This window comes from Geotrypetes seraphini, chromosome 8, assembly GCF_902459505.1.
Source record: "Geotrypetes seraphini chromosome 8, aGeoSer1.1, whole genome shotgun sequence".
Taxonomy (NCBI): Eukaryota; Metazoa; Chordata; class Amphibia; order Gymnophiona; family Dermophiidae; genus Geotrypetes; species Geotrypetes seraphini.
Window position 1 is genome coordinate 97,366,445 of NC_047091.1, and position 25,463 is coordinate 97,391,907.

General features: G+C 46.3%; 1 protein-coding gene across 11 annotated transcripts in view; it reads left to right on the plus strand.

Annotated features, from left to right (window-relative positions):
• MYO9B (myosin IXB) overlaps positions 1-25,463 on the plus strand; it is a 256,166-nt gene that overhangs the window by 205,437 nt on the left and 25,266 nt on the right. For 10 of the 11 annotated variants that reach the window (XM_033957195.1, XM_033957198.1, XM_033957189.1 and 7 more), the window contains 6 exons: positions 6,351-6,502; positions 8,221-8,405; positions 9,020-9,118; positions 17,047-17,223; positions 19,754-19,792; positions 23,634-23,742. In XM_033957195.1, coding sequence (XP_033813086.1) covers positions 6,351-6,502; positions 8,221-8,405; positions 9,020-9,118; positions 17,047-17,223; positions 19,754-19,792; positions 23,634-23,742 — 761 coding nt within the window. The remainder of the gene's footprint in view (positions 1-6,350; positions 6,503-8,220; positions 8,406-9,019; positions 9,119-17,046; positions 17,224-19,753; positions 19,793-23,633; positions 23,743-25,463) is intronic. The other variant, XM_033957190.1, reaches the window with a different exon arrangement.

Sequence of the window (25,463 nt, forward strand, 5' to 3'; positions counted from 1 at the left end):
ATTATGCGCATATTTTGTATTCTCCCTAGACCCTGAACTATATCGTGCACCTATCCCGGACTCCCCAGACCCAGAACTACAGTGTGACACTAAAACTATCCCAAATACGGAAAGGTGTGTATCTTGTGGGGGTGTTCCTGCATGGGCTACTTGAACTCCTTTGGTACTTGAACTCCTCTGGACCCTGGATTACAATGTGTACTGCCCATAGTCCCGGAATTACAATGTGTACTCTCCCCCGACCCAGAATTGCAATGTGTACTTCTCCTAGATCCAGAATTACAATGTGTATATCCCCTAGACCCAGAATTACAATATGACTCAATTATAATGTGAACCTACCCCAGACTCGAAAGTGTGTATACTCTCCCCTGACCTAGAATGTCGGTGACTACTTACCTCAGCCTCAAAAAAGAATTGGCAGTTTAGCTCGTCAGGTTGGTTGTTGCCTGTACCCTCCTCCAACTTACCTAGTTTAAAGCCCTGTGAAGTAGGCGGGCTAGACGGTGTCCAAGGACGTTCTTCCCTCTTCTGGTCAGGTTTAACCCGTCTTGTCCCTGTAGTCCTCGCAATGCTTCTCCATGGTGCAGGAACCCGAAGTTCATCTCCTTACACCATCCCTGCAGCCAGTCGTTGGCCCTCTGGATGCGATCCTCCCTGGCACTGCCCTTGCCCCTTACTGGGAGGATCGAGGAGAACACCACCTGCGCATCCATCCTCCTCAGCTTCTCACCCAGGGCCCTGAAGTCTTCAAGTATGCTGTTCGGGGTGCTCCTGGCGGTGTCGTTGGTTCCGACGTGGATGAGTATCATGGGGAAGTGGTCTCGGGGCTTGAGGAGTCTGTCAAGGCAAGCGGTTACATCCCGGATCCTGGCCCCTGGCAAACAGCAGACCTCTCTTGATTGCAGGTCTGGTCTACAAATTGGTCCTTCGGTGCCCCTCAGCAGTGAATCCCTGATGACCACCACTCTGCGCTTCTTAGGGGTGGGCCATTCTGTTGATTCCGGAACTGGAACCGTCTGCTGAATATCTTCTTGTTCCTCATTCTCAGGACCTTCCTGTAGCAGCTGATATCTGTTCCTCAGGGCGATTTGTGGTGTCGATGTAGAGCTGCCCTGTATGTGAGAGAAAGAGACAGAATTAGGTCCCCTGCGTTTTCCTGTGGAGGAAGTCACCAGCTGCCAGGAGTCAGCGTCTCCAGCCACTTCCTGCATTCCGGCGGTTGGTCTCAAGTTTGCAGGTTTGGATGCTTTGGGTGTTCCCAGGGTGGTCTTGTCAGGTTCCTGTTCAGCGATCTGAGACAGCTCCTAGATGACTCCATCGATGAAGGCGCTGAACCTCCTCTCTCAGGCTCCTCAGCTCTAGCAAAAGGTTTATGTCCGGCTGATCCATTACTTCCGTCTGTGTTGATACTGTAGACATCTTTGAGGGGATGGCCTCAGTCTGTACAGATACCTCTGCCCTCCGTCCTGGTTCCCCTTCCATCTGTACTAGCCATCCCCTGGGTACTTTCAGTGGCTGCACTGCACTCTCAATCAGGAACTGTTCACTTAAGAATAATATCTTTCCGCAGACGTAAGAGCGCTGATGACCCAAAACTAAGCAAACAATATACTATATGGTAAAGCATTATCACCAGAGAATCAATCCCCATTCTCCCAGCCTCCATATTTTCTTGTACCCCCAATATCCTCAGCACCCCTTGCAAAGGAAGAAACAACAGACACACACCCAAAACAGACCTATCAAAAACTCCTAGTGCAGGAATTCTACAATAGCAAGTGAGGTGCCTACAGGTGAGGGAAGGGGCAGGGGAGCGAGAGATATCTGTGGGTGAGGGAAAGGACAGGGGAGTGAGAGGTGTCTGGGTGAGGGAAAGGACAGGGGAGTGAGAGGTGTCTGGGTGAGGGAAGGGGCAGGGGAGTGAGGGTTCCTTCGGGTAAGGGAAGGAGCAGGAGAGCTAGAGAGGTGTCTGCGGGTGAGGGAAAGGGCAGGAGAGCAAGAAGTGCCTGTGGATGAGGGAATGGCCAGGGGAGCGAAAGAGGCTAGGGTTGGCGAGAGGTAAGATTTATCTTTTAGATTTGGTTACTCCTCTTTCCAAATCTGAGCCCAAATCAGGTTTCAGTCATAAGAACATAAAAATAACCTTACTGAGTCAGACCAACGGTCCATCTAGCCTGGTAGCCTGTCTTCATGGTGGCCAATCCAGGTCACTAATACCTGACAAAAAACCAAATAGCCTAATTCCATGTTACTGATCCAGGGTAACCAGTGACTTTCCCCCCTATCTGTCTTCAATAACAGACTATGGACTTTTCCTCCAGGAACTTGTCCAAACCTTTCTTAAAATCAGCTACATTAACCACAACTTAGCAACGCGTTCCAGAGCTTAACTATTCTCAGAGTGAAAAAATATTTCCTCCTATTGGTTTTAAAAGAATTTTCCTGTAACTTCGAGTATCCCTCAGTCTTTGTGATTTTTGACAGATTGAAAAATCGATCCACTTGTACCCGTTCTACACCACTCAGGATTTTGTAGACTTCAATCATATCTCCCCTCAGCTGTCTCTTTTCTAAGCTGAAGAGCCCTAACCTTTTTAGTCTTTCCTCATACGAGAGGAGTTCCATGCCCTTTATTATCATGGTTGCTCTTCTCTGAACTTTTTCTAGTTCCGCTATATCGTTCTAGAGCAGGGGTGTCCAACCTGCGGCCCAAGGGCCACATGCAGCCCCGTGAAGTATTTTGTGCAGCCCCGGTCGAGGGCGATGCAGTGTTTTCCTCTGCTGCTTCCGGGTGTTTACCGTCTTACCGGCTCCCTCCTGTGTCTTGCTGCAGCGTTTGCACATTTGTGCGGCCCCAGAAACATTTTTTTGGACCAATGCAGCCCAGTGAAACCAAAAGGTTGGACACCCCTGTTCTAAAGATAAGGCAATCAGAATGGGATTGAACAAGTTCCTGAAGGAAAAGGGGATCGAGGGATACAATTAGAGGGTTACTATACAGTAATAGATCACTTACAGGTCATTGACCTGGGGGGCCGCCGCGTGAGCAGACTCCTGGGCATGATGGACCTATGGTCTGACTCGGAAGAGGCAATTCTTATGTGCTTATGAACGCAGTACTCAAGGTGAGGTTGCACCATGGAGCAATGCAGAGGCATTATAACATTCTTAGTCTTGTTAACCATCCCTTTTTTGAATAATTCCTAGCATCTTGTTTGCTTTTTTTATCTATTGCCGCACATAGGGCAGAAGGTTTCAGCATATTGTCTACAGCAGTGATTCCCAACCCTGTCCTGGAGGACCACCAGGCCAATCGGGTTTTCAGGCTAGCCCTAATGAATATACATGAGAGAGATTTGCATATGATGGAAGTGATAGGCATGCAAATTTGCTTCATGCATATTCATTAGGGCTAGCCTGAAAACCCGATTGGCCTGGTGTTCCTCCAGGACAGGGTTGGGAACCACTGGTCTACAGTGACACCCAGATCTGTTTCTTGGACGCTAACCCCCAAGGTGGCCCCTAGCATCTAGTATCTATGATTTGGGTTATTCTTAATGTGCATCACTTTGCATTTGTCCAGATTAAAATTCATCTGCCATTTGGATGCCCAGTCTTCCAATTTCCTAAGGTCTGCCTGCAATTTTTCACAACTTTGAATAGTTTTAGTGCCATCTGCAAATTTAATCACCTCACTTGTTGTCCCAATTTCCAGATCATTTATAAATAAGTTAAATAGCACCGGTCCCAGTTCAGATCCCAGCAGCACTCCACTGTTTACTCTCCTCCATTGAGAAAAATGACCATTTAACCCTACCCTCTGTTTTCTATCTAATAACCAATTCCTAATCCACAACTGAAAATTGACTCTCTAATTTTCTCAGGAGCCTCTGATGAGGAACTTTGTCAATAGCTTTCTGAAAATCTATATGCACTACATCAACCAGCCCACCATTATCCACATGTTTATTCACACTTTCAAAGAGGTCAAGCAAATTGGTGACTCAAGATCTCCTTTGGCTGAACCCATACTGACTCTGTCCAATTAAATCATGTTTGTCTATGTGTTCCACAATTATATAACTGCTTCTGCTATTTTGTCCGGCACTGAAGTCAGGCTTACCAGTCTGTAATTTCCCAGATCTCCCCTGGAACCCTTTTTAAAAATCAGTGTAACATTGGTCACCCTCCAATCTTCAGGTACTACAGATGATTTTAGCAACAAGATACAGATCACTAACAGCAAGTCAGCAATTTCAAGTTTGAGTTCTTTCAGTACCTTGGGCTGTTTACCATACGGTCCAGGTGATTTATCACTTTTTAACTTGTCAATTTGGCTTAATACATCTTCCATATTCACTGAGATTTCTTTCAGTTCCTCCACATCATCACCCTTGAAAACCATTAACGGCTCAGGTAGATCTCTTACATTTTCTTCTGTAAAGACCGAAGCAAAGATTTCATTCAATCTCTCCGCTATAGCCTTATTCTCTGTGAGTGCCCCTTTTGATCATTGATCATCCAACAGTCCCACAGATTCCTTCACATGTTTTCTAATGTACCTTAAAAAAACCTGTTACTATGAGTTTTTGCCTCTTTGGCAAGTTTCTCTTCATTTTATTTCTTAGCTTTCTTTATCAGTGCTTTGCATCTAACTTGCCAGTGCTTATGTCTCTTCTTATGTTCTTCATTTGGATCCTTTTTACATTCTTTAAAGAATGGGGTGGGGTGGGGTTGGCTCTAATATCCTCTTTCACTTCACTTTTTAATCAGACTGGCTTTCATTTTTTCTTCTTTCCACCTTTGAATACATCTGGTCTGGGCTTCCATAATGGTATTTTTAAATAACATTCATGCCTGGTTTACAGTCCTAACTTTTGCCACCGATCCTTTTAACTTCTTTTTAACCATTTTCTTCATTTTATCGTAGTCGGCCTTTTGAAAATTAAGTGCTGCTAAAGTAGATTTCTTTAGCGATGTCACTCCACATATCAGCTCAGATTTGATCACGTTATGATCACTGTTTCCCAGCGGATCCAACACAGTTACCTCCTGTACTATACCTGCATTCCACTAAGCACCAAATGTAAAATAGCTCCCCCACCTGTTGCTCTAAGAAGCAATCATTTATGACATCTAGGAATTTTACCTCCCTAGCGCTCCCTAAGAACATAAGAATTGCCACTGCTGTGTCAGACTAGTGGTCCATCATGCCCAGCAGTCCGCTCACGAGGCGGCCCTCTGGTCTAAGACCAGCACCCTAACTGAGACTAGCCCTACCAGCGCATGTTCTTGTTCAGCAGAAACTTGTCTAACTTTGTCTTGAATCCTTGGAGGGTGTTTTCCCCTATAACAGCCTCTGGAAGAGCGTTCCAGCTTTCTACCACTCTCTGGGTGAAGAAGAACTTCCTTACGTTTGTACGGAATCTATCCCCCTTTCAACTTTAGAGATGTAACATTTATCCAGTCAGTGTTGGAGTAATTGAAAATACCCATTATTATACTGTTGCCCAATTTGCCAGCTTTCCTAATCTCTGAAAACATTTCTTCATCTATCTACTCATTCTGTCCCGGGGGACGGTAGTGTAATCCTACCTGTATATTCCTTCCCTTCACACATGGAATTTCTATCCATATGGATGCCACACTGCTATCTTAAGTCATGCAGAATGTTTATTTTGTTGGATTCAATTCCCTATTTAACATGTAGCACACACACACCTCACGTGATCTCCTCTGGCCTTGCGATATAATTTTACCCAGGTAACAGTGTCCCATTGATTGTCCTCCTTCCACCACGTCTTTGAAATGCCTATTATATCTACCTCAACATTCAGTGATATATATTCAACTCTCCTATTTATTTTTTAGGGTTCTAGCATTTGTATACAGACACTTCAGATTGGTTTTTTTTCCTTGTATCCTTGCGAAGATGACAGGAATAATTTAAGTCCTTTACTCTGCTTTCCTCTTAAACACTCCTGGCTTTCTTTCACCATTATTGAAACCTCTCTCTATCGGGACTCCCTAAATATCCTGTTTCAATAGTATTCTTCAAGGATACTTCATACCGAACCATCTACTCCTGGGCGACTGTCTGCTATCACCCCCCACCCCCAATCTCAGTTTAAAAGCTGAGTCAGATTTAGTAGATATTTTCATGTCCCCAGATAATTTTCAATCTAAATTCAGGGTGAAATGACTTGCTCAGTGGAATTAGTACTTGTGGGTTTGGGGGGAGGCAGGGGAGCAAAAGCTACATATTGCTGTTAGAATGGATGGGAGGTGTAAGTGGAAGGGGTGTTACTGGATGAGGAATACAGGAATGTGTATCTTGTTTTCCTTAGGCCCACACACAAAAGTCCCCTCTACAAACTCTGGATCAAGAGACATGAAAAGAAAGGCTCTAAAGAACTGCCTCAGACCCCTGAGGGAAATGAAAATGTTGCAATGATCAGTGCTGTGTCCAATACCATGGCAGGAAAGAAAACTGGTGAAGGTATGTTTTACATTCAGTTTTAACGAAACATTTCAAAGAAGCTGAACCCCTGGAAGTAGCTGTTTTGTACACCATAAGTGGACATGGTGCTCCAAGCATAGCTTTACTGATTTAATGTAGGGTGACTTGTCTTCTAAGTAATAGTCTTATTATGATGGTAAAAGAGCAGTCAAGATGATCTCACATATCGTAGAATATCTTCTATTGATCCCAAGGTAGGCTTGGAAATGTCATATATGAATGCGTTAGATCTAGCTAGTGTGAATTAACTCCTGATAGGCTGAGCATGGCTGTAAGGAAGGGTGAGGGTAAACCATAAGGGCAGCCACCCAGGGCACAAAGTCCCGTGGTGGAGGGGAACATGAATATGACCCTACTGCAAGTGTGAACCAACACCAGATGAACAGCCAGGAAGACTGCTACTCTTCTACAATGAGGGTTTAAGGCTGAGAGAGGAAAAGAGGACGGAGATTAGAGGGAATTAGAGAGAGGGATGGGAACAAAGGTGCAAGTAACACTTGTCTTCCTTGGGTGTAGAAGTGCGTAGTTATTGCTTTTGACATAGATTATGGAAGATGAAAGGGAATAGCTTACCAATGTGAGGGTCATATTCAAAGCAGTTAAGGTGCCAGGGACAGCCTCTTTCAGTAATACCTTGAGACTGTCACTAGATTTGCAGCAACCATTTTTAAGATGGAGTTGCTAGGGGTAGAACTGAGTGGGGCAACCCCACTTACCCACAGAGGTTAAGGTAGTCCCAAGGGGACCTATTGGAACTTGGGAGAGGATCCAGTTAATGGGGGGAAGGGGGCCGGTTGAGATGTGTTGGAAGAGGGGCTAGGTGGACATCCAGACATGTTAGCAGGGCTTCCATTGCTTGGGAGATGTCAGAAGGAGAGATTGAATTCAGGGGGTGGTTGGAGGGAACCTGATACCCCTTATTTGGTCACTGACTGAATATCGGCTGGGGTCCACGCAACAGCTAGCAGCTATCACATGCCCAGACAGCCCTGGATATTACTCAGGAGTGTCAGTAGGAAAATTACAAAATAATGGTTTGCACAGTGGCAGGAAAACTAGACCTCAAAGAGACATCATAGATTAATGTGCCGTTTCCAACTTGCACCATTTTAAAAAAAAATTTTAACTAAGAACTTTATTAGAAACAACAAGTGCAATTACAAAAGTTACTGTCACAAAACAATAAAATACAGCTGCTCTTGTACCAATACAAAACTTAAATTAACTTCCAGTAGTTGGGATGTAGGACTGGCACTGGGCAGATTTCTATATTCTATGCCCCAAAATTGGAAGGGAGAGAGAGATTATCGGCTGCGCTAACGGCCCCGAAGCCCATAGAGATTTAAACGGCTTCAGGGCTGTTGCCACGCGGCTTTGTAAAAGAGGCCGTAAGTATACTAGTGTTAAATCTTGAATGGACAAATGGACCATGCAGGTCTTTTATCTGTCATCATTTACTATATTACTAAAGTATTTTGTCTTTTATCCCCATGTAGACCAATCCTCCCCCCCTCCCCCCCACACAGGTACACACACATTAGATTCCTCTTTCGTGCAGTAAACGGGCGCCATTTCTTGGGGGCAAGCTGATCAGTCTGGATTTGTGCCTGTTATATTTATGAATTTGTATTTGTGGTCTCCAGCCTATGAAGGAGCCACATCCTAAACAGCAAGTCTCCTTATTTTTCTCTGTCAAGCAGTATCAGCACGCACCAGTCACCTGCAGGTGGGGGAGCACACCGTAAAGGAGCTTACAGCGGGTAAAGGGAAGAAGAGTCATTTAATCGAAATCAGTATGGTCAGTGCTGGGTCAGAGAAGTGGAACCGGGAAATCACCAACTCCAATGAGCTGAAGCACCTCGACGACTTCCTCTTTAACAAGGTGATGTGTGCCCCCTCTCCCCTGGCTAATCTGTGACCTTCAGTTTAGGAAGCTAAAGTGCACCCCAGTTAGTTCTCACCAGGGCCAAAGCAAAAGCCCGCTGCTCATTCCTCAGCCCCCAGGCATTGCATTTTTTTTTTTTTCTCATTTCTCAGCAGATTCTTCCGGATGCTTGCTGTATCTTTAGCCTCCTACCTTTGCCAATTCTTTAGTATGGTTTGTTTGATCAGACCCCAGCCCCATCTGTCCAGTTTGCAAATGAAAAGAAAACTGGGAAATAGAAGAAAGATGGTGGAACTTATGCAGCCTCTAAACAGCATGCCCATTTCTTCATATCTTTAATTCTTTCTGAATTTTGGAATTATTGACTTCTATTCAGCAGAGAGAGACATCCAGAGGGGTGAGAGTCCCTTCCTTTCGCTCCCCGCCCTTCCCAGGATGCTATGTTTACTGGAGTCCTATTTGCTCCATCTAATCCAGCCAATCTGACAGGCAGAATTTTGCTGCTGTGTCCGCCAGCCTCCCCAACACAGGCAGAAATAACATTTATAAACCTGTCAACAAGCTGGTTGCTCCACCATCTTTTGCACTAATGAATATCTCTCATTTCCTAGATTAATGACCTGCGCTCTCAAAAGTCGGCTATTGAGTGCTTGTTTTTTGAAGCCACTGAAAAATTTCGAGGAAACATCAAAGCAATGTATTCTACACCAGTAAGTTTTTATCAGTCTATTAACATCACTACTCATGTGATATTAGGTGCATTAAGCTAAAAACACATCACACTAGCATTTCTACTAAATATATGGTATGCTTTAAAATAATATGCAATATTTCCTAACAGCTGTGTAGAGGCCTACCGAAACTGACACTGCCACCAAAATTGTCTGAAAGCTTTCATCTGAAACTGTAGCTGAAAATCATCACATGATATAAACTGAAAAGTCAGGTTTTGTTGTCTGAATATGGATCAGTGAGGGCTGATGGAGATTCAAAGCTTGGAGTCTGCATCCATCTGCTAAACCCACAGTACCAAAGCCAGAATAATTTAAATAATTAAAGCTGTATTTTACCTCCAAGTAAAATAGCCTCCACACACATAGACTGCAACTAATGAAAAGTGAAAGTGACAGTGCTTATACAGGGGTTGACTTTGTGCTACACTTGTGACAGCTGACACCATAACTCCACGGAGAGGTTAATTCCTAAGTTTAAAGATCTAAACTCCTGCTAAAATATTGTATGAAAAGTATTTATTTGAAAAACTCTATTTACCATATAAATTATTGTGCAAGATCATAACTGCATGACTTACAAATGCAGTACACACACACACAGACTACCTTACAATCCTTGGAAGTCTAGTCGGGGCAAGAGCGATACCCTAGTCATGGCAGCCATTTTGAGAGCAGAGCCAGAATGGGCTACATCCCTAGACTATCAGGGATTGTAAAATAGGTCCGAGGGGCAGGAAGAAGCACAGCTCTTGTTTGGGGAGTGTGATTGGAAGGAGACAAATGGAGCAAAGCAGTGGCGTGGTAGAGGGGTGATGAAGGGGGGGGGGGCGGTCTGTCCCAGGCGCCATCTTGCTCAGGGTGCTGGTACCCTTCCTCCTCTCTGCCCCCCTTTCTCACTCTTCCCCTTCCCTTCACCCGTACCATTTTAACCTCGACGTCAAGCAGCCACCAACTTGCAGCCCGCTTATGTGCTCTCTCTGACATCACTTCCAGGACTTAAGCATAGGAAGTGATATCAGAGAGAGCGCTTAAGCCGATGCTGGCAGTAAGTTGGTAGCTGCTCGTGCATGCATAAGTTAAAAAGGTATGGGGAAGGGGGTGCACGCATGGCAGGGAGTTGCGGAGGGGTGCCACTGGAGCAAAGTACAATGTTTCAACTTCCACTTAAAACACATGGTCATTTTTTTAGACAAAAATTTAAATAGCCTTTCGGCCAAAACCAAGCAGGAAAAGGATATTGGGCCAGTTTTGAAGCTGAAATTTGGTCAGCCTCTACAGCTGTGTGAACTAGAGCTGTACTGAATAGCGCATTTTCCTATTTGGCCTAATATGAATAATGAAAAATATTCAGCCAAATACGAATTCAGTATACTAATAATGAGCATTGAAATCAGAAATCGTGTTTATTTCTTTTTTATTTCTTTTTTTAAAATTTATAAATCTTTATTAATTTTCAGTTCAAGAACAGTGCATTAAATATATACATACAATTAATGTCATAGACAGCACTTACAATCGATCAATGAATACAACAAAATATATTACCCCCCTCCAACCCTCCCTGGATGTACAAATCAAATAAGAAATAAAGGCATAATCCAACAAATCAAAGTTAACAAAATTAATCAATGGACCCCATGTTAATTTAAATAATTTGTTATGGCACGATATTTCTGAATTCATTTTTTCATATTTATAACATAAACATAAAGTTTCCCACCAAAAAGAAAAATTAAGTCTGTCCCAGTTTTTCCAGTTCTTGGTAATCATTTGCATGGCTATCCCAGTCATAATGATAAAGAGTCTGCTTTTATACCTTTCTAACAGAGGTTTAGTTGACAACAATGTCCCACAGATTACCACCTCATAGGGCAACGGAATTGAAGATTCCAGTATCAAATTAATTTGTCCCCATATTGATTTCCAAAAATTGATTATCAAGGGACAATAGAACAACAGATGACCCAGTGTCCCTATTTCAAGATGACAGTGCCAGTAGGATATTCAAATTTAATCACTATTCGGCCAAATACAAATAAAATATTCAGAGCACTATTCAGGGCCAGATCAAATTGAATACCAATATTCAGTAGAACCTCAGTATGAGCTAAGATATTGTGCTATAGGTCTTTTATTAAACTATTTAAGAACATTTTCTAGGGCTCAAGCCAGCTGTAATAATTATTATCCCAGGACAAGCAGGCAGCATATTCTTTACGCATGGGTGACGTCACCGACGGAGCCCCCGGTACGGACCTTTTTACTAGAAAGTTCTAGTTGGCCGCACCGCGCGTGCGCGAGTGCCTTCCCGCCCGACGGAGGAGTGCGTGGTCCCCAGTTTCTTCGTTTCCGCGGAGCGAAGAAGACGTGCGTTTTTCAACTCCGTTGAAATCCTCTTTTTGCCTTCCCGCTCGCGTTCTTTTTCATTTTTATTCACCTTCGGGTGCTTTTTTCTTTCATTTAAAAAAAAAATATATATATATATATTTTCTTTTGACTTCGTTTTTCGTTCTTGCCCCGGCGGGGCCTGTTGTCACGATCCAGGCCTCGGGGTTTGATTTTGCGGAGGCCGTGTTTCCATTCATGCCCCCGCAGCCCGGTTTTAAGAAGTGCCAGCGGTGTGCACGCCCGATCTCCCTCACTGACCCACACAATTGGTGTTTACAGTGCTTGGGACCTGATCATCGGGCGGACTCCTGCACCCGCTGTGCCACTCTTAAAAAACGCACTTTGAAGAATCGTCAAATCCAGCAAAGTCTACTGTTCGGCACCGGCCCGACTATGGACTCGACTTCTTCAACTGCGGCACCGTCGAAATCGGCACCGACCACTTCGACACCGCCTGAAACTACATCGGCGCCACCGGCGCCAGGTAAGCCGGCTAAGAAGCCTTCCACCCTTGAGCGCCCTCCCACCTCGGTGGCGACACCAGCTCTTTCGGCTCCACGCCGAACCAAAAAGCGCTCCGCTCCGATATCGGTGAGTGCCTCGTCATCGGCCTCCTCATCGCCGGAGCGTAGAGCGGCACCCATGGAACCAAAGCAGAAAAAAGTGGTTCCGGTGCCACCCCTGGATGACCGCATTGCGGCCATCCTCCAGGATAAGTTGCAGGAACAACTCCAACAGCAACTTAAACAGCTCTTGCCCTCTATCCTGGCACCGCTACTTTCGGTACCAGACCGGCCCGAGCCCCGCACCGTCCAACCGGTATCCACGCCATCGGTACCTATGGACTCCTCCATGCCCATTCTCTCGGCGCCACATCTCCAGGCCCATGCCGAGGCTGTCGCCTTGACGACGACCGATCCTCCTCGGGACCGAACGGAACACCGGTCTTCCCGCGAACCTGACCGGCACCGTTCTTCCCGGGACCGAGACAGACACAGGTCTTCATCCCCCGGTACCGTCTCGGTACGCTCAGGCAAGTCTCGGTCTAAAACTCACCATACCGAGCCTTCCACTCCAGTCTCTCGACACGCGCACACCGATGTCAGAGACCCGGACCTCTGGGAAGAATCCCCCCTCGGTACCGAGGAGGATGCATCGTCGTCGGACGAAGAGCCTTCGGCCCCCGATACCACATCTAAACCTGAGCAATCTTCCTTTTCTAAATTTCTCAGGGAGTTATCGGGAGCCTTATCTTTGCCTCTGGAATCTGACTCTAAGAAGTCACAGGCTTTCCTGGAGGCATTAGATTTCGATCAACCCCCTAAAGAGTTCCTAAAGTTGCCCGTGCATGACATCCTACGGGAAACTTTTTATAAAAATTGGGAGAATCCACTGACTGTCCCTGGGGCGCCCCGTAAACTGGATAGCCTTTACAGGGTTATTCCAATCCCGGGATTTGATAAACCCCAGCTGCCCCATGAGTCTCTCCTGGTAGAGTCCACTTTAAAAAAGACTCAGGGCTCTAGTGTTTATGCCTCCACCCCTCCTGGCAGAGAGGGCAAAACTATGGACAAGTTTGGCAAGCGGCTCTACCAGAATGCCATGCTTGCCAACAGGGCAAACAACTACTCTTTCCATTTTTCTTTCTACCTGAAACATCTGGTAATGCAACTCTCCGCCATGCAAAAGTACATGCCGGAGCACAAGGTTCCACTATTCCAGCAGCACATCTCCAGCCTGCTTCAACTGAGAAAATTTATGGTGCGCTCTATCTATGACTCTTTTGAGCTCACCTCCCGTGCCTCTGCCATCGCTGTGGCTATGCGCCGCCTGGCCTGGCTCAGGGTCTCTGATCTGGACGTCAACCATCAGGACCGTCTAGCCAACGCCCCATGTCTGGGAGACGAATTATTCGGAGAGTCCCTGGATACCACCACACAGAAACTCTCCGCCCATGAGACCAGATGGGATACTCTCATTAAACCAAAAAGAAGGCTCCTCCTGCTCGTCCTTACCGACCGCAGACTTCTTATCAGCGCAGGTTCTCCGCTAGGCCGCTCAACCCACCTTCGCAGCAACCTAGGCGGGCCCGCCAACACCAACACACCCAGGCTCATGCACAGTCTAATCAACCTGCCAAGCCTCTTCCTCCTGCCAAACCTTCTCAGCCCTTTTGACTCCTCTCTCCAGGGCTTAGCCAGTCTTCCACCCTCATTGCCTCTTCCTCAGCCAATCGGAGGCAGACTCCACATCTTCATCAGCCGTTGGGAGGTCATCACATCGGACCAGTGGGTCCTCAACATCATCCGCCACGGCTACTCTCTCAACTTCCAGACTCTTCCACCAGACAATCCTCCCGTAGAGTCTGCTTCTCTTTCAACTCAAACCCCCCTCCTTCTGAGGGAGGTCCAATCCCTCCTTCTTCTCAATGCCATCGAAGAAGTACCTCCGGAACAAAGAGGCCGGGGATTCTACTCCCGTTACTTTCTAGTTCCAAAGAAGACAGGAGACCTACGTCCCATTCTCGATCTCAGGGACCTCAACAAGTGTCTAGTCAAGGAGAAGTTCAGAATGCTCTCCCTTGCCACGCTTTACCCTCATCTCTCTCAGAACGACTGGCTATGTTCCCTGGACCTCAAAGAGGCCTACACTCACATCCCAATCAATCCAACTTCACGTCGCTACCTCCGATTCCAGGTGCACCATCGCCATTATCAGTACAAAGTGCTACCTTTTGGCCTCGCTTCATCACCCAGGGTGTTCACCAAATGCCTCATTGTGGCGGCGGCCTTCCTCAGGTCTCACAACCTTCAGGTGTTTCCCTACTTGGACGATTGGTTGGTGAAAGCACCTACGTCTCCGCTTGTGCTACAAGCCACTCATCATACCATCTCTCTCCTCCATCTTCTGGGGTTCGAGATCAACTACCCCAAGTCGCATCTGTTTCCCACACAGCGCCTTCAATTCATTGGAGCAGTTCTCGACACCACACTAATGAGGGCGTTTCTCCCCTCCGACCGTCAGCGGAATCTGCTCCGCCTGTGTCGTCAGGTGCTCCTTCATTACTCCATTCCTGCCAGACAGATGATGGTCCTCCTGGGCCACATGGCCTCAACGGTGCATGTGCTTCCCCTGGCACGACTCCACCTCAGGACACCTCAATGGACTCTGGCCAACCAGTGGTCACAGACCTCGAATCTTCTTTCTCATCCCATCTCTGTGACATCGTCTCTTCAGCGATCTCTACAATGGTGGTTGAACTCCTCAAATCTTTCCAGGGGCCTTCTTTTTCATCTGCCCCCGCATTCCATGATCATCACCACGGATGCCTCCCCTTATGCATGGGGAGCTCACCTGGGAGACCTACGCACCCAAGGTCTTTGGACCCCACAGGAGCGTCTACATCACATCAATTTCCTAGAACTACGAGCCATGTTCTACGCTCTCAAGGCCTTCCAGCACCTTCTTTGTCCTCAGGTTCTGCTCCTGTGCACGGACAACCAAGTCGCCATGTACTACATAAACAAACAGGGCGGCACCGGATCTCGCCTCCTTTGTCAGGAGGCTCTTCGCATTTGGACCTGGGCCACGGCCCGCAGTCTCTTCCTCAAGGCTGTCTATATCCAGGGCGAACAGAACTCTCTGGCCGACAATCTCAGTCGCATCCTGCAACCTCACGAGTGGTCTTTGGATCCTCCCATGCTCCTCTCCATTTTTGCTCGCTGGGGCACTCAGCAAGTGGACCTATTTGCAGCCCCTCACAACCATCAGCTGCCCCAGTTCTGCTCCAGACTCTTCTCTCCTCACCGTCTGGCCCCGGATGCATTCCTTCTCGATTGGACGGATCGGTTCCTCTATGCCTTTCCTCCTCTACCTCTGATGTTGCGGACTTTATCCAAACTCCGCAGGGACGGAGCCACCATGAACCTCATAGCTCCCCGGTGGCCTCGTCAACACTGGTTCTCCCTCCTGCTTCAGCTCAGCTCCAGGGAGCCCATTCCTCTACCTGTGTTTCCTACTCTACTTACACAGCAGCATCAGTCTCTACTACATCCCAATCTGTCTTCGCTCCACCTGACAGCTTGGTTTCTCTCGGGCTGACCTCTCCAGGAAATCTATCTCAGCCTGTCCGACTCATTTTGGACGCCTCCAGGAAACCGGCCACTCTCCAATGTTACCATCAGAAGTGGACCAGGTTCTCCTCTTGGTGCCTCCGTCATCATCACAATCCCACCTCTTTAGCGGTGGAAACTGTTCTGGACTACTTGCTCTCCCTGTCCAACGCAGGCCTCAAGTCTACCTCAATCAGAGTCCATCTCAGTGCCATCACGGCATTTCATGAGCCTGTCCTCGGAAAACCTCTCACGGCTCACCCTCTGGTTTCCCGATTCATGAGGGGCCTCTTCAACATCAAACCACCTCTGAAGCCTCCTCCAGTCGTCTGGGACCTGAATGTGGTTTTGTCTGCCCTCATGAAACCTCCTTTTGAGCCACTTGCCACAACTTCACTCAAATTTCTGACATGGAAGGTGCTTTTCCTCATTGCCATCACCTCTGCCAGGAGGGTTAGTGAGCTTCATGCACTAGTTGCCGATCCACCGTTCACTATTTTTCATCATGACAAGGTTGTTCTGCGCACCCATCCAAAGTTCCTCCCCAAGGTGGTCTCAGCTTTTCACCTCAACCAGTCCATTGTGTTGCCTGTTTTCTTCCCGAAACCTCATTCACATCCCGGGGAACAGGCATTGCACAGTCTTGATTGCAAGCGTGCCCTGGCTTACTATCTTGATCGTACAAGGGCTCACCGCTTGTCCCCTCAGCTCTTCCTGACCTTCGACCCGAATCGTTTGGGTCGACCGGTCTCTAAACGGACGCTATCCAACTGGCTTGCAGCTTGCATCGCGTTCTGTTATGCTCGGGCCGGTCTGTCACTGGACGGTGCTGTCACGGCCCACAGGGTGAGAGCTATGGCCGCTTCTGTTGCTTTCCTCCGTTCCACACCCATAGAGGAAATCTGCAAGGCGGCCACCTGGTCCTCAGTTCACACATTCACTACTCACTACTGTCTGGATGCTTTCTCCAGACGGGATGGGCACTTCGGCCAATCTGTACTTCAGAATTTATTTTCCTAATGGCCAACCATCCCTCCTCCCTCTTTGTTAGCTTGGAGGTCACCCATGCGTAAAGAATATGCTGCCTGCTTGTCCTGGGATAAAGCACAGTTACTTACCGTAACAGGTGTTATCCAGGGACAGCAGGCAGATATTCTTACGTCCCACCCACCTCCCCGGGTTGGCTTCTTAGCTGGCTTATACTAACTGGGGACCACGCACTCCTCCGTCGGGCGGGAAGGCACTCGCGCACGCGCGGTGCGGCCAACTAGAACTTTCTAGTAAAAAGGTCCGTACCGGGGGCTCCGTCGGTGACGTCACCCATGCGTAAAGAATATCTGCCTGCTGTCCCTGGATAACACCTGTTACGGTAAGTAACTGTGCTTTTCTTCCCCTTCCCACTAGAACGGCCAAATCCATGCTGGTTACAAAGATCTGATGGAAAATTACCAGCTTCTGGTTAACAATCTGGCAAAGGAGCGAGAAGAAAAGGATGTGAAGCTAGTCCTAAATCTTTTCCAGTCCTTTCTTGATGAGTTCACTCGAGGATACACCAAGAAAGAGGATTCCGAGCTTCAGAAAGTAAGTCTTGAGTGTGTACTGAGTGGGCACGCTGGCCCTATGCCCAACTAGTTCTGCTTGTGAGGGAGACCAGTCTTGCAAGGACAGGGCAGGCTTTTCTGGTCTTGTTAGCAAAGGTTCAGCATTGTTTAATTAGAAGCTTGGAATCAAACTTTGCCATTTGCAAGATGGTGTTTCATGATATCAGTTGTATGCAGGGCCGATTCAACCTATGGATCAGATGAGGCCCTGGCCCTGGCCCAGAGCGCCGGTTATAAAGGGCACAAAAACCCATTCTAGTCTACCTTCAGATTTCCAGAGGGATAGATGCTGGATTGAGATTTTGCCACCCTTTATCATCAGTGCCAAACACCAACCCTGAGCTAGTGCCTCACCTGGTCCAGCAGGAGGAGGAAAACTTGAGGGAGGGAAAGATAGCAGACCATGGTGGGGGGAGGGTGGATGGAGGAAAACTTGAGGGAGGGAAAGATAGCAGACCATGGTGGGGGGAGGGTGGATGGAGGAAAACTTGAGGGAGGGAAAGATAGCAGACCATGGTGGGGGGAGGGTGGATGGAGGAAAACTTGAGGGAGGGAAAGATAGCAGACCATGGTGGGGGGAGGGTGGATGGAGGAAAACTTGAGGGAGGGAAAGATAGCAGACCATGGTGGGGGGGGGGGGGGTGGGGGAAAACTTGAGGGAGGGAAAGATAGCAGACCATGGTGGGGGGAGGGTGGATGGAGGAAAACTTGAGGGAGGGAAAGATAGCAGACCATGGTGGGGTGAGGGTGGATTGAGGAAAACTTGAGGGAGGGAAAGATACCAGACCATGGTGGGAAGAGGGTGGATGGAGGAAAACTTGAGGGAGGGAAAGATACCAGACCATGGTGGGGGGGAGGGTGGATGGAGGAGAGAGACCATATTGCAGGGGTGGGGGCAGGCACCAATATAAAAGTTGGCCCAGGCACCACAGTCCCTTAAGCCGGCCTTGCATGTATGTACATCTACTGGGTGCAGTGGTAGTGGTAGTCCCTTCTCAAGGAAAGCCAGCATTGAGGTGAGTCTTGAATTGGGCTAAGTAAGGGCTGGCATTTTCACAGACATAACAAACACAGCTTTGGGACAGGGAGACAGGGCACATCTTGTTACAGCCAATGCAAGTTAAAGAAAAGCAACGCACAGACCAGTGGTATCCCACCTCTCCCATAGGGACTCGCCCTGGTGAGGATTCGGGGAGAATGTGTGTGGTGTGTGTATGACTAGAGGGCATATTTTAATTTTAACACGCATGAACTTCCTGGTCAGATTCTGTTGAATCAGTTGTTTCTGAAATTCACAGCACATGGAGGCACCTGGCCCCTGGAAACAGAATAAGTGTAATGTGTGCCAGATTGTTCTGTCCTTCCCATTCTTTCCCACCCCTGCCTCAGAGCAGCACACCTTTCTCCTACATCTGACATGGACTAAGTAAAAGCATGTATGTAGACTGTATATACTCGAATATAAGTCGATCCAAATATAAGTCGAGACCCCCTTTTCCCCCCCCAAATGGAGGAAAAATGGTTGACCTGAATATAAGTCGGGCGGATTAATATTCAAGTGTTCTGCCCTGTCAGGCTCTGCACCCAGCCCCTCCCTGACAAGCTTTGCACCCAGCCCCCCTCCCTCCATCCCTCCCCTGTTAGGCATTGCACCCAACACCCTTTCTTCCTCCCCTCCCCTGTCAGGCTCTTCATCAAGCACCCTTCCTTCCTCTCCTCCTCTGTGAGGCACTGCACCCAGTATCTTTCCTTCCTCCCCTCCCCTGTCAGGCTCTGCACAAGCACCCTTTCCTCCTCCCCTCCCCTGTCAGACACTGCACCCTTCCTTCCTCCCCTGTCAAGTTCTGCACCCAGCACCTTTCCTTCCTTCCCGCCACTATGCATTCTTCCTCCCAGGCTCTGCCCTCTGTCCCCTACCCTATCTTCATACCTCTGCTGATCCGTGGTGGAGGTGCAGGTGCAGCGGGTCCTCTGCTGATCCGTGGTGGAGGTGCAGCGGGCAGGAGCAAGCTTTTCAAACTCCTGCCCCGCTGCTAACCGGCTGCACAATTGAATTTCCTCATCTGAGCAGCACGAGCAGCAGCGTAATTTGGCGCTGCTTCTCGGCGCTCAGCAGCTTCCTTACTGGCTCCCGTGAATTCTCGCCCAAAAATTGCGGTTTATATTCAAGTATATATGGTATGTTTTTATTGCATGTGTTAGTGTGTGCATTGGGAAGAGGGGGTGTCAGCCCTTTAAAATCCACAGATTCTGGGAGCATGCCATAAAAATTTGCCTCGATAATCCTGAGGCTTGGAAATGACATGTCACAAACCTATAACACCGTATTAAATATTCCAAACTAGAGCACCGCTATTAGGATCAAATGGAAGGAGGTTTCTTTTTGTAGTCGGTGGAGTTGTGGTGCTCTCTTTGGTTCCACTCCTGCTGTTTTGCACTGTTGGGCAGGCGTTGATGTTGTGTAAATTTGGGAGAGCCCTGGGTTAAATTCTGTCCTCCTTCCCCAACAGATGAAAAACCCGAAGAAGAAGCGGAAGCAGGATCAGATAGTGAGTATGACATTTGCACCCTGCACCTGGTGGGGATGAAGGTAACGTTCATACCTAAAACAGAGAGAGAGAGTCGGGAAGTTCGGGGGGTTAATTCTGCAAGTGGCACCTGAAGTGGCTGGTGCCTAGAAAAATGGTGTCTGCCAAGTGTCAATCACATTCAGTAGCCACTTAGAGAACCAAGGCTACTGGCAACTAACAGTGAACTTAGGTGCTGGTAATGTAGGCCAAGCATTTAAAGGCCTACATTTCCGGGGCCTTGGTTCATTGTAGAATTGCACCTAGTGGCACTTAGTGACACCTAAAGCCAACTCTGCCCCTAAACATGCCTACTTAGGCATGTGGCATCACTAACTCCCGCTAGGCATGTTCTCGGTGAGGGCTCCACAACTTTGGAACACTTTACCTCAGCAATTGAGAGAGGAAAATAATTTGAGTCATTTTAAAAATAACTTAAAAAGCTTTCTTTTTAAAGATGCTTTTAATCTATAAATTATGTTCAAAAATTTTATATTACCTTCTAGTTTTTCACCTCTCCCCTCCTAATGTTATTTCCATTTATGGTTCTCTCCTGCACTCTAAAAATATTGAATTGTAGTTCTTCCCTTTTTTTACCTAGTGTCTCAGTTGGTCTGTAAGTCTGTTGGTCTTAACTCCTGTTTTAAAATTTTTAAACATTATGTTAAAATAAATGTTATTTTTTTTCAATGTTGTAACTCGCTTAGTAAAACTTAAATTAAGCGATTCATCAAATTAAAATAAAACTTGAAACTTAGCTGCTGGTCCTAGGAGGTGCCTAGATTTTTTGTTTTTAATTGTTTTGAATCAGCTTTTAATGGCACAATCAATTATCGTGCCAATCAATTATCAAGCCACTTAAAGCCAATTAAGTTAGGCACTATCTAGGTGCCTACCAGCGCCTAAATTTAGACAGCCCTTACAGAATTTCCCTCTGGGTGTCTAGTTCCAAGGCTCTGCCTCCTGACCAGGATTTAGAAGCCTTCCAGTGGCATTCCCTGATTTACTACACAGATTGGATATCCTCACTAGCTTGGATTTCTTGTAGACTGCAGATATGTACCCCATGTCTATTCAAAATGTCATTCCGTTTTTCAAGAGTCCAAAAACTGGGGAGCATAAGAAAACCAACCAGGGAGAGTTTTCTTCTAGACAAACTTTCTTGAAGAAAAACTATTCGACCTGTCATGGTCCATGTTTTGGCTCAACAAGCCTACATCAGGGTCATAGAACCAAAATCATTTTGAGTCTTTGGCATCTGAAAATGGATAGAAAACTATACCCAATTCTTTCAAGGTGACTTATATACAGCAAATGTTGAAATTGACTGCTCTGCAGCAAAACCAGTTGCAGAACTATGGTAAGATCTGGTCTGCATTTTATTAATGGCAACTTGCACAGACTGCCGCTGGACACTTACCTTCTAGAATGGATTGCTTTGATTGTTATTGGGGAGTGCTCATGGTACACATCCTTTTTGGGGTGGGGGGTTTGGGCGGGATGGGACTAGTAATGAGGGTTTAGTCTGATTGTGTTATTTGAGTATGTACCTAAGAAACCAGGTATGTCAGTGTTTGCTGTACTGGGCCCCCTGCTCTGTGTGTGTGTGTGGGGGGGGGATTTTGTTCTATTTTTATGGCTATTGCATGATTTTCTTGTTGACTTAATAAAGTTTAAACTTTCAAAAAAAAATAAATATATATATATATATATATACCCAATTCTTTATTTTATTTATTTATTTTTTTTATTATGCTTTTGAATACTTTACAATATCCAATATTTCCAAAGGAAAAAAATCACACAAAGCAATACATAATCAAATCATACATACATAATTCCTTTTAAGCCCACATCAATGGGGAGAACATGTTACTATTTCTAATCAAATAAATTTAAGAAAACTAAAGGACAATAATTCTCGGTTTGTACTAACCTACCTTGAATCATTCCTTACTATGGGATATTAAATTAATTACTCCTCTTATTCTCAGTTAGGTGAAACAAAATCATTTCTATTCTCTCGCAACTAGAAATTGTTGTAATTGAATAGGATCCCAAAAAGCATATTCAATATTTTGTAACTTAATTAAACATTTACAAGGAAATTTCAGGTAAAAAGATATCTCCAGAGCCAAAACTCTATCCTTCAATTTCAGAAATTCTTTCCTTCTCAATTGAGTGGTTCTGGAGACATCCGGAAAAATCCTAACAAGATCCCCACAAAATTTCATTAACCTGTTTTTAAAATAAAGTTTCATAATTAATGTCTTATCCATCTCACTCATGCATGCTATCACCAGGGTGGACCGACTCTGGATCACATCCTGTGTATCTTCCAAAAATTCAGTCAGATTTACCTCTGGTGTGGCCAGATGGTCCACCTCCTGGGCAGATTCTATTTTTTTTGGAGGAATATAATAGTAATTATTTATTGGAAATTTCTCCGCATTAGCCATTCCCAGTACTTCTCTAAAAAACTTCCTTAACAAAATTTCAGATGACAATAAATGAGTTACTGGAAAATTGACTAAGCGGAGATTTTTTTGCTCTATTCATATTCTCCATAGATTCAATTTTAGAATGTATCACTGTAGAATCTTTAACAGCAGATACCGAGACAGCTTGTAAATTATTACATCGAGTTTCTACAATATTTAATCGTTTGTCCAAGCAACCTAAGTTAGAGTCCACATTTTCTAATTTAGAAGAAACAGACTGAGAAAAATCCCCCATTTGTTTCATCATTGTCCTGAGACACCCTTCAACTCTCGATATTCCTAACCATAGATCCCTTAGGGTAATATCCTGTGTTTCCTCTGTACGTGGACTTTCCTCCACTCCTCCAGAAAGAATCAATGGTTTAGGTATTTCAGTATAAACTAATTTACCTATATGAGTAGAGGAAACACCTTGTGCATCGGATATAGTAGGGTTTATATTCCTACTATCACTTGATACTGGATGAAGGGGTGGGGTCCGTTCGAGGGGACTTATTGATGCTCCTGACAAAGATGAATCTATATTTGATGATGCAACAAGTGGATTTTCAGATAATAATGTTAAATGTCTGTCCATGGGACCAGATACCACTGGTGTTGAACTCTTTGGTTTGATTTTTCTTTTCCCCGTATCCAAACAAACATACAAATATTTAAAGTAAATTATATTACCAGGAAGATCCTGCTCTCAGGCTCCTCGTGGCTCCAAGGGGCCTTGCGTGCCCCTTAGGGCACGCCCCTTCAGCCATGCCCTGCGGCAGCGGCAACTTTTCAAGCAGTTGGAGACGGACCCGATGACATCAGGGAGTCCGTCTCTGGAAGTGCCTGTCGGCGAGTCAAACACAGGTGAAGAGCCGCTGCTGCAGGAGACAGGAACCACCAAACAGCCTCCTCCAAAATATCCACCGGGTTGTAACAGCTCCCCCCAATTCTTTAAAGAATGCTCCTAGATTTATTGTCATATGCTGTATAATAAGTATTCTGTAGCCAACTTCAGTCAGTGCTAAACAAAATGAATTGCCATTACAAGCCACTTTCCACCTCCTTGAGTATGGTGTGACAACTGCCCGGCATGGACTGCACATCCAGCATAATTGTGGGGTGGGGGGGGGAAACATTTGTGTAAATCTACTTTGTCCATAATTACTGACTCATCATAGGGGCACTTATAAACTCACCGTTTCTCTCAGCGAGTGAGTGATGGTACCAGAGATCTTTGTGAGGTAGGATCATACCTGCTCCAGCCCTACAATGTCACAAACACTAGGGGATGCTTCTTCTGAGTCCTGTCTCCGTCTCACACTTTTTCTCCCTCTGTCCAGGTGGAGCGTAATGGTCATGTGTTCCTGAGTTACCAAGTCAACATTGGCCAATCCTGTGAGCAGTGCTCTTCCAACATCTGGCCCATGGAGAAGGCTTTCCTCTGCAGCAGTAAGTGTCATTGTTGAGGATACGTTGAAACCCTCAGCTCAATGCGTGGCAGTGACGGCTAAGAAAGCAAATAGAATGTTAAGAATTATCAAGAAAGAAATGAAAACAAAGATGAAAATGTTATAATGCCCTTGTATCATTCTATGGTACAGCCACAACTCGAATACTGTGCGCAGTTCTGGTCATAGTTTCTCAAAAAAGATACAGCAGAATTAGAAAAGGTACAGAGAAGGGTGATGAAAATGATAAAAGGGATGGGATGACTTCCCTATGAGTAAAGGCTAAAACAGCTAAGTCTCTTCAGCTTGGAGAGGAGACAGATCAGGGGTGATATGATAGAGGTCTTTAAAATAATGAGTGGAGTTGAATGGGTAGATGTGACTTAGAGAATAACATGGGGACAAACTTTTCCCCATCCCTGTGGGAGCTCATTTTCCCGTCCCATCCCCGCAAGTTCTTTTCCTGTCTCTGCCCCATTCCTGCAAGCTCCATCCTTATCTGCACAAGCCTCAAACACTTTAAAATCATAAGTGTTTGAGGTTTGTACGGTAAGGCAGAGCTTACAGGAATGGGGCAGAGAAAAGGAGAGCGACAAAACTCACGGGGACACATTTATCCCCGTGTCATTCTTTACAAATGGGTTTATTCTTCACTATGACCAGCAGGTGGAGACTAAGACAAAAACGTGTTGTGGTGTATTAGCTGAGGCTCCCTCTAGCAATCCAGTCTTTCTCAGTCTCCAGCAGGTTGGGGTAGGAAAAATCTGGCTCCCTCTGTTAAGTCTGTTGGAATTTGTTTTAGGACTCCTGGTCCCCTTTTTAGTTCCAGACAGAGCTTGGACGGGACCTGTTTGGGGATCTGTCTGACCTCAGGGGTGTCAAACCCGGTGGGTCTTGTTCTGGGTCCCTCCCCCTCTTCCTCCACCTCCCCACATTTTTGTAGGGGACTTCAGTCAGCAGCCCTAGGTGGTCAGGCCTCCAGCTTTGAGAGCTGTGGAGTCTGTTCTGGAAAAAAAAATCCTGAAGCTGTGCCGGTGTAAAGGGCTCTTTCCCATTAAAAGTACTGTATTGTACTGTTTTTTTCTGTTAACCTGCACTTTTATTCTAGCTAGGTCACTTCTGGAGCAATGAGCACTTTTACAAGGGGAAAATTGCTCATTGTAATCCAGCTACGAGGCACTCGCAGCCTGCCTATTCAAGCAAGGCAGGCCGCTGCGAAGGGGAATCCTCGTTGGCATCAGGTGCTGGCAGCCAGGGATCCCCTTCGTGAGTGCCTCGTGGCTGGCAGCTGTTCGCGGGGAAGCCCAGGCTTCCCTCGTCACTCATGCGGGAGGTTTCAAGGACCCAACACAGGCTGTAGAAACACCTTCCTCAGGGGTCCAATAAGAGAAGATGTAATAGAGTAACATTGCTAGCCAAATGTGGAAAGGTAGGCGCTGCAGCATGAATCCTGCTAAATGATAATGCCAAAAGCATGTGTCTCTAGCATGTGAATTAGAGGTGTGTCTCCTCTCCTTCCAATAGCACTGGCATGCCTATGATTGACATGTATCATTTGCTGGTAGTTCTCCACCCCTCCTGTCCACCCATGCCATCCATTTGCTACAATATGCGTGCCTACGCCGTAGCTTTTCCCAGCACTTGCGCACATTTACGCCTCTTTACGTGGACTATTCTGCACATGTGCTGACCACTATCACTAGAGGCAGATTGCATGGAAAT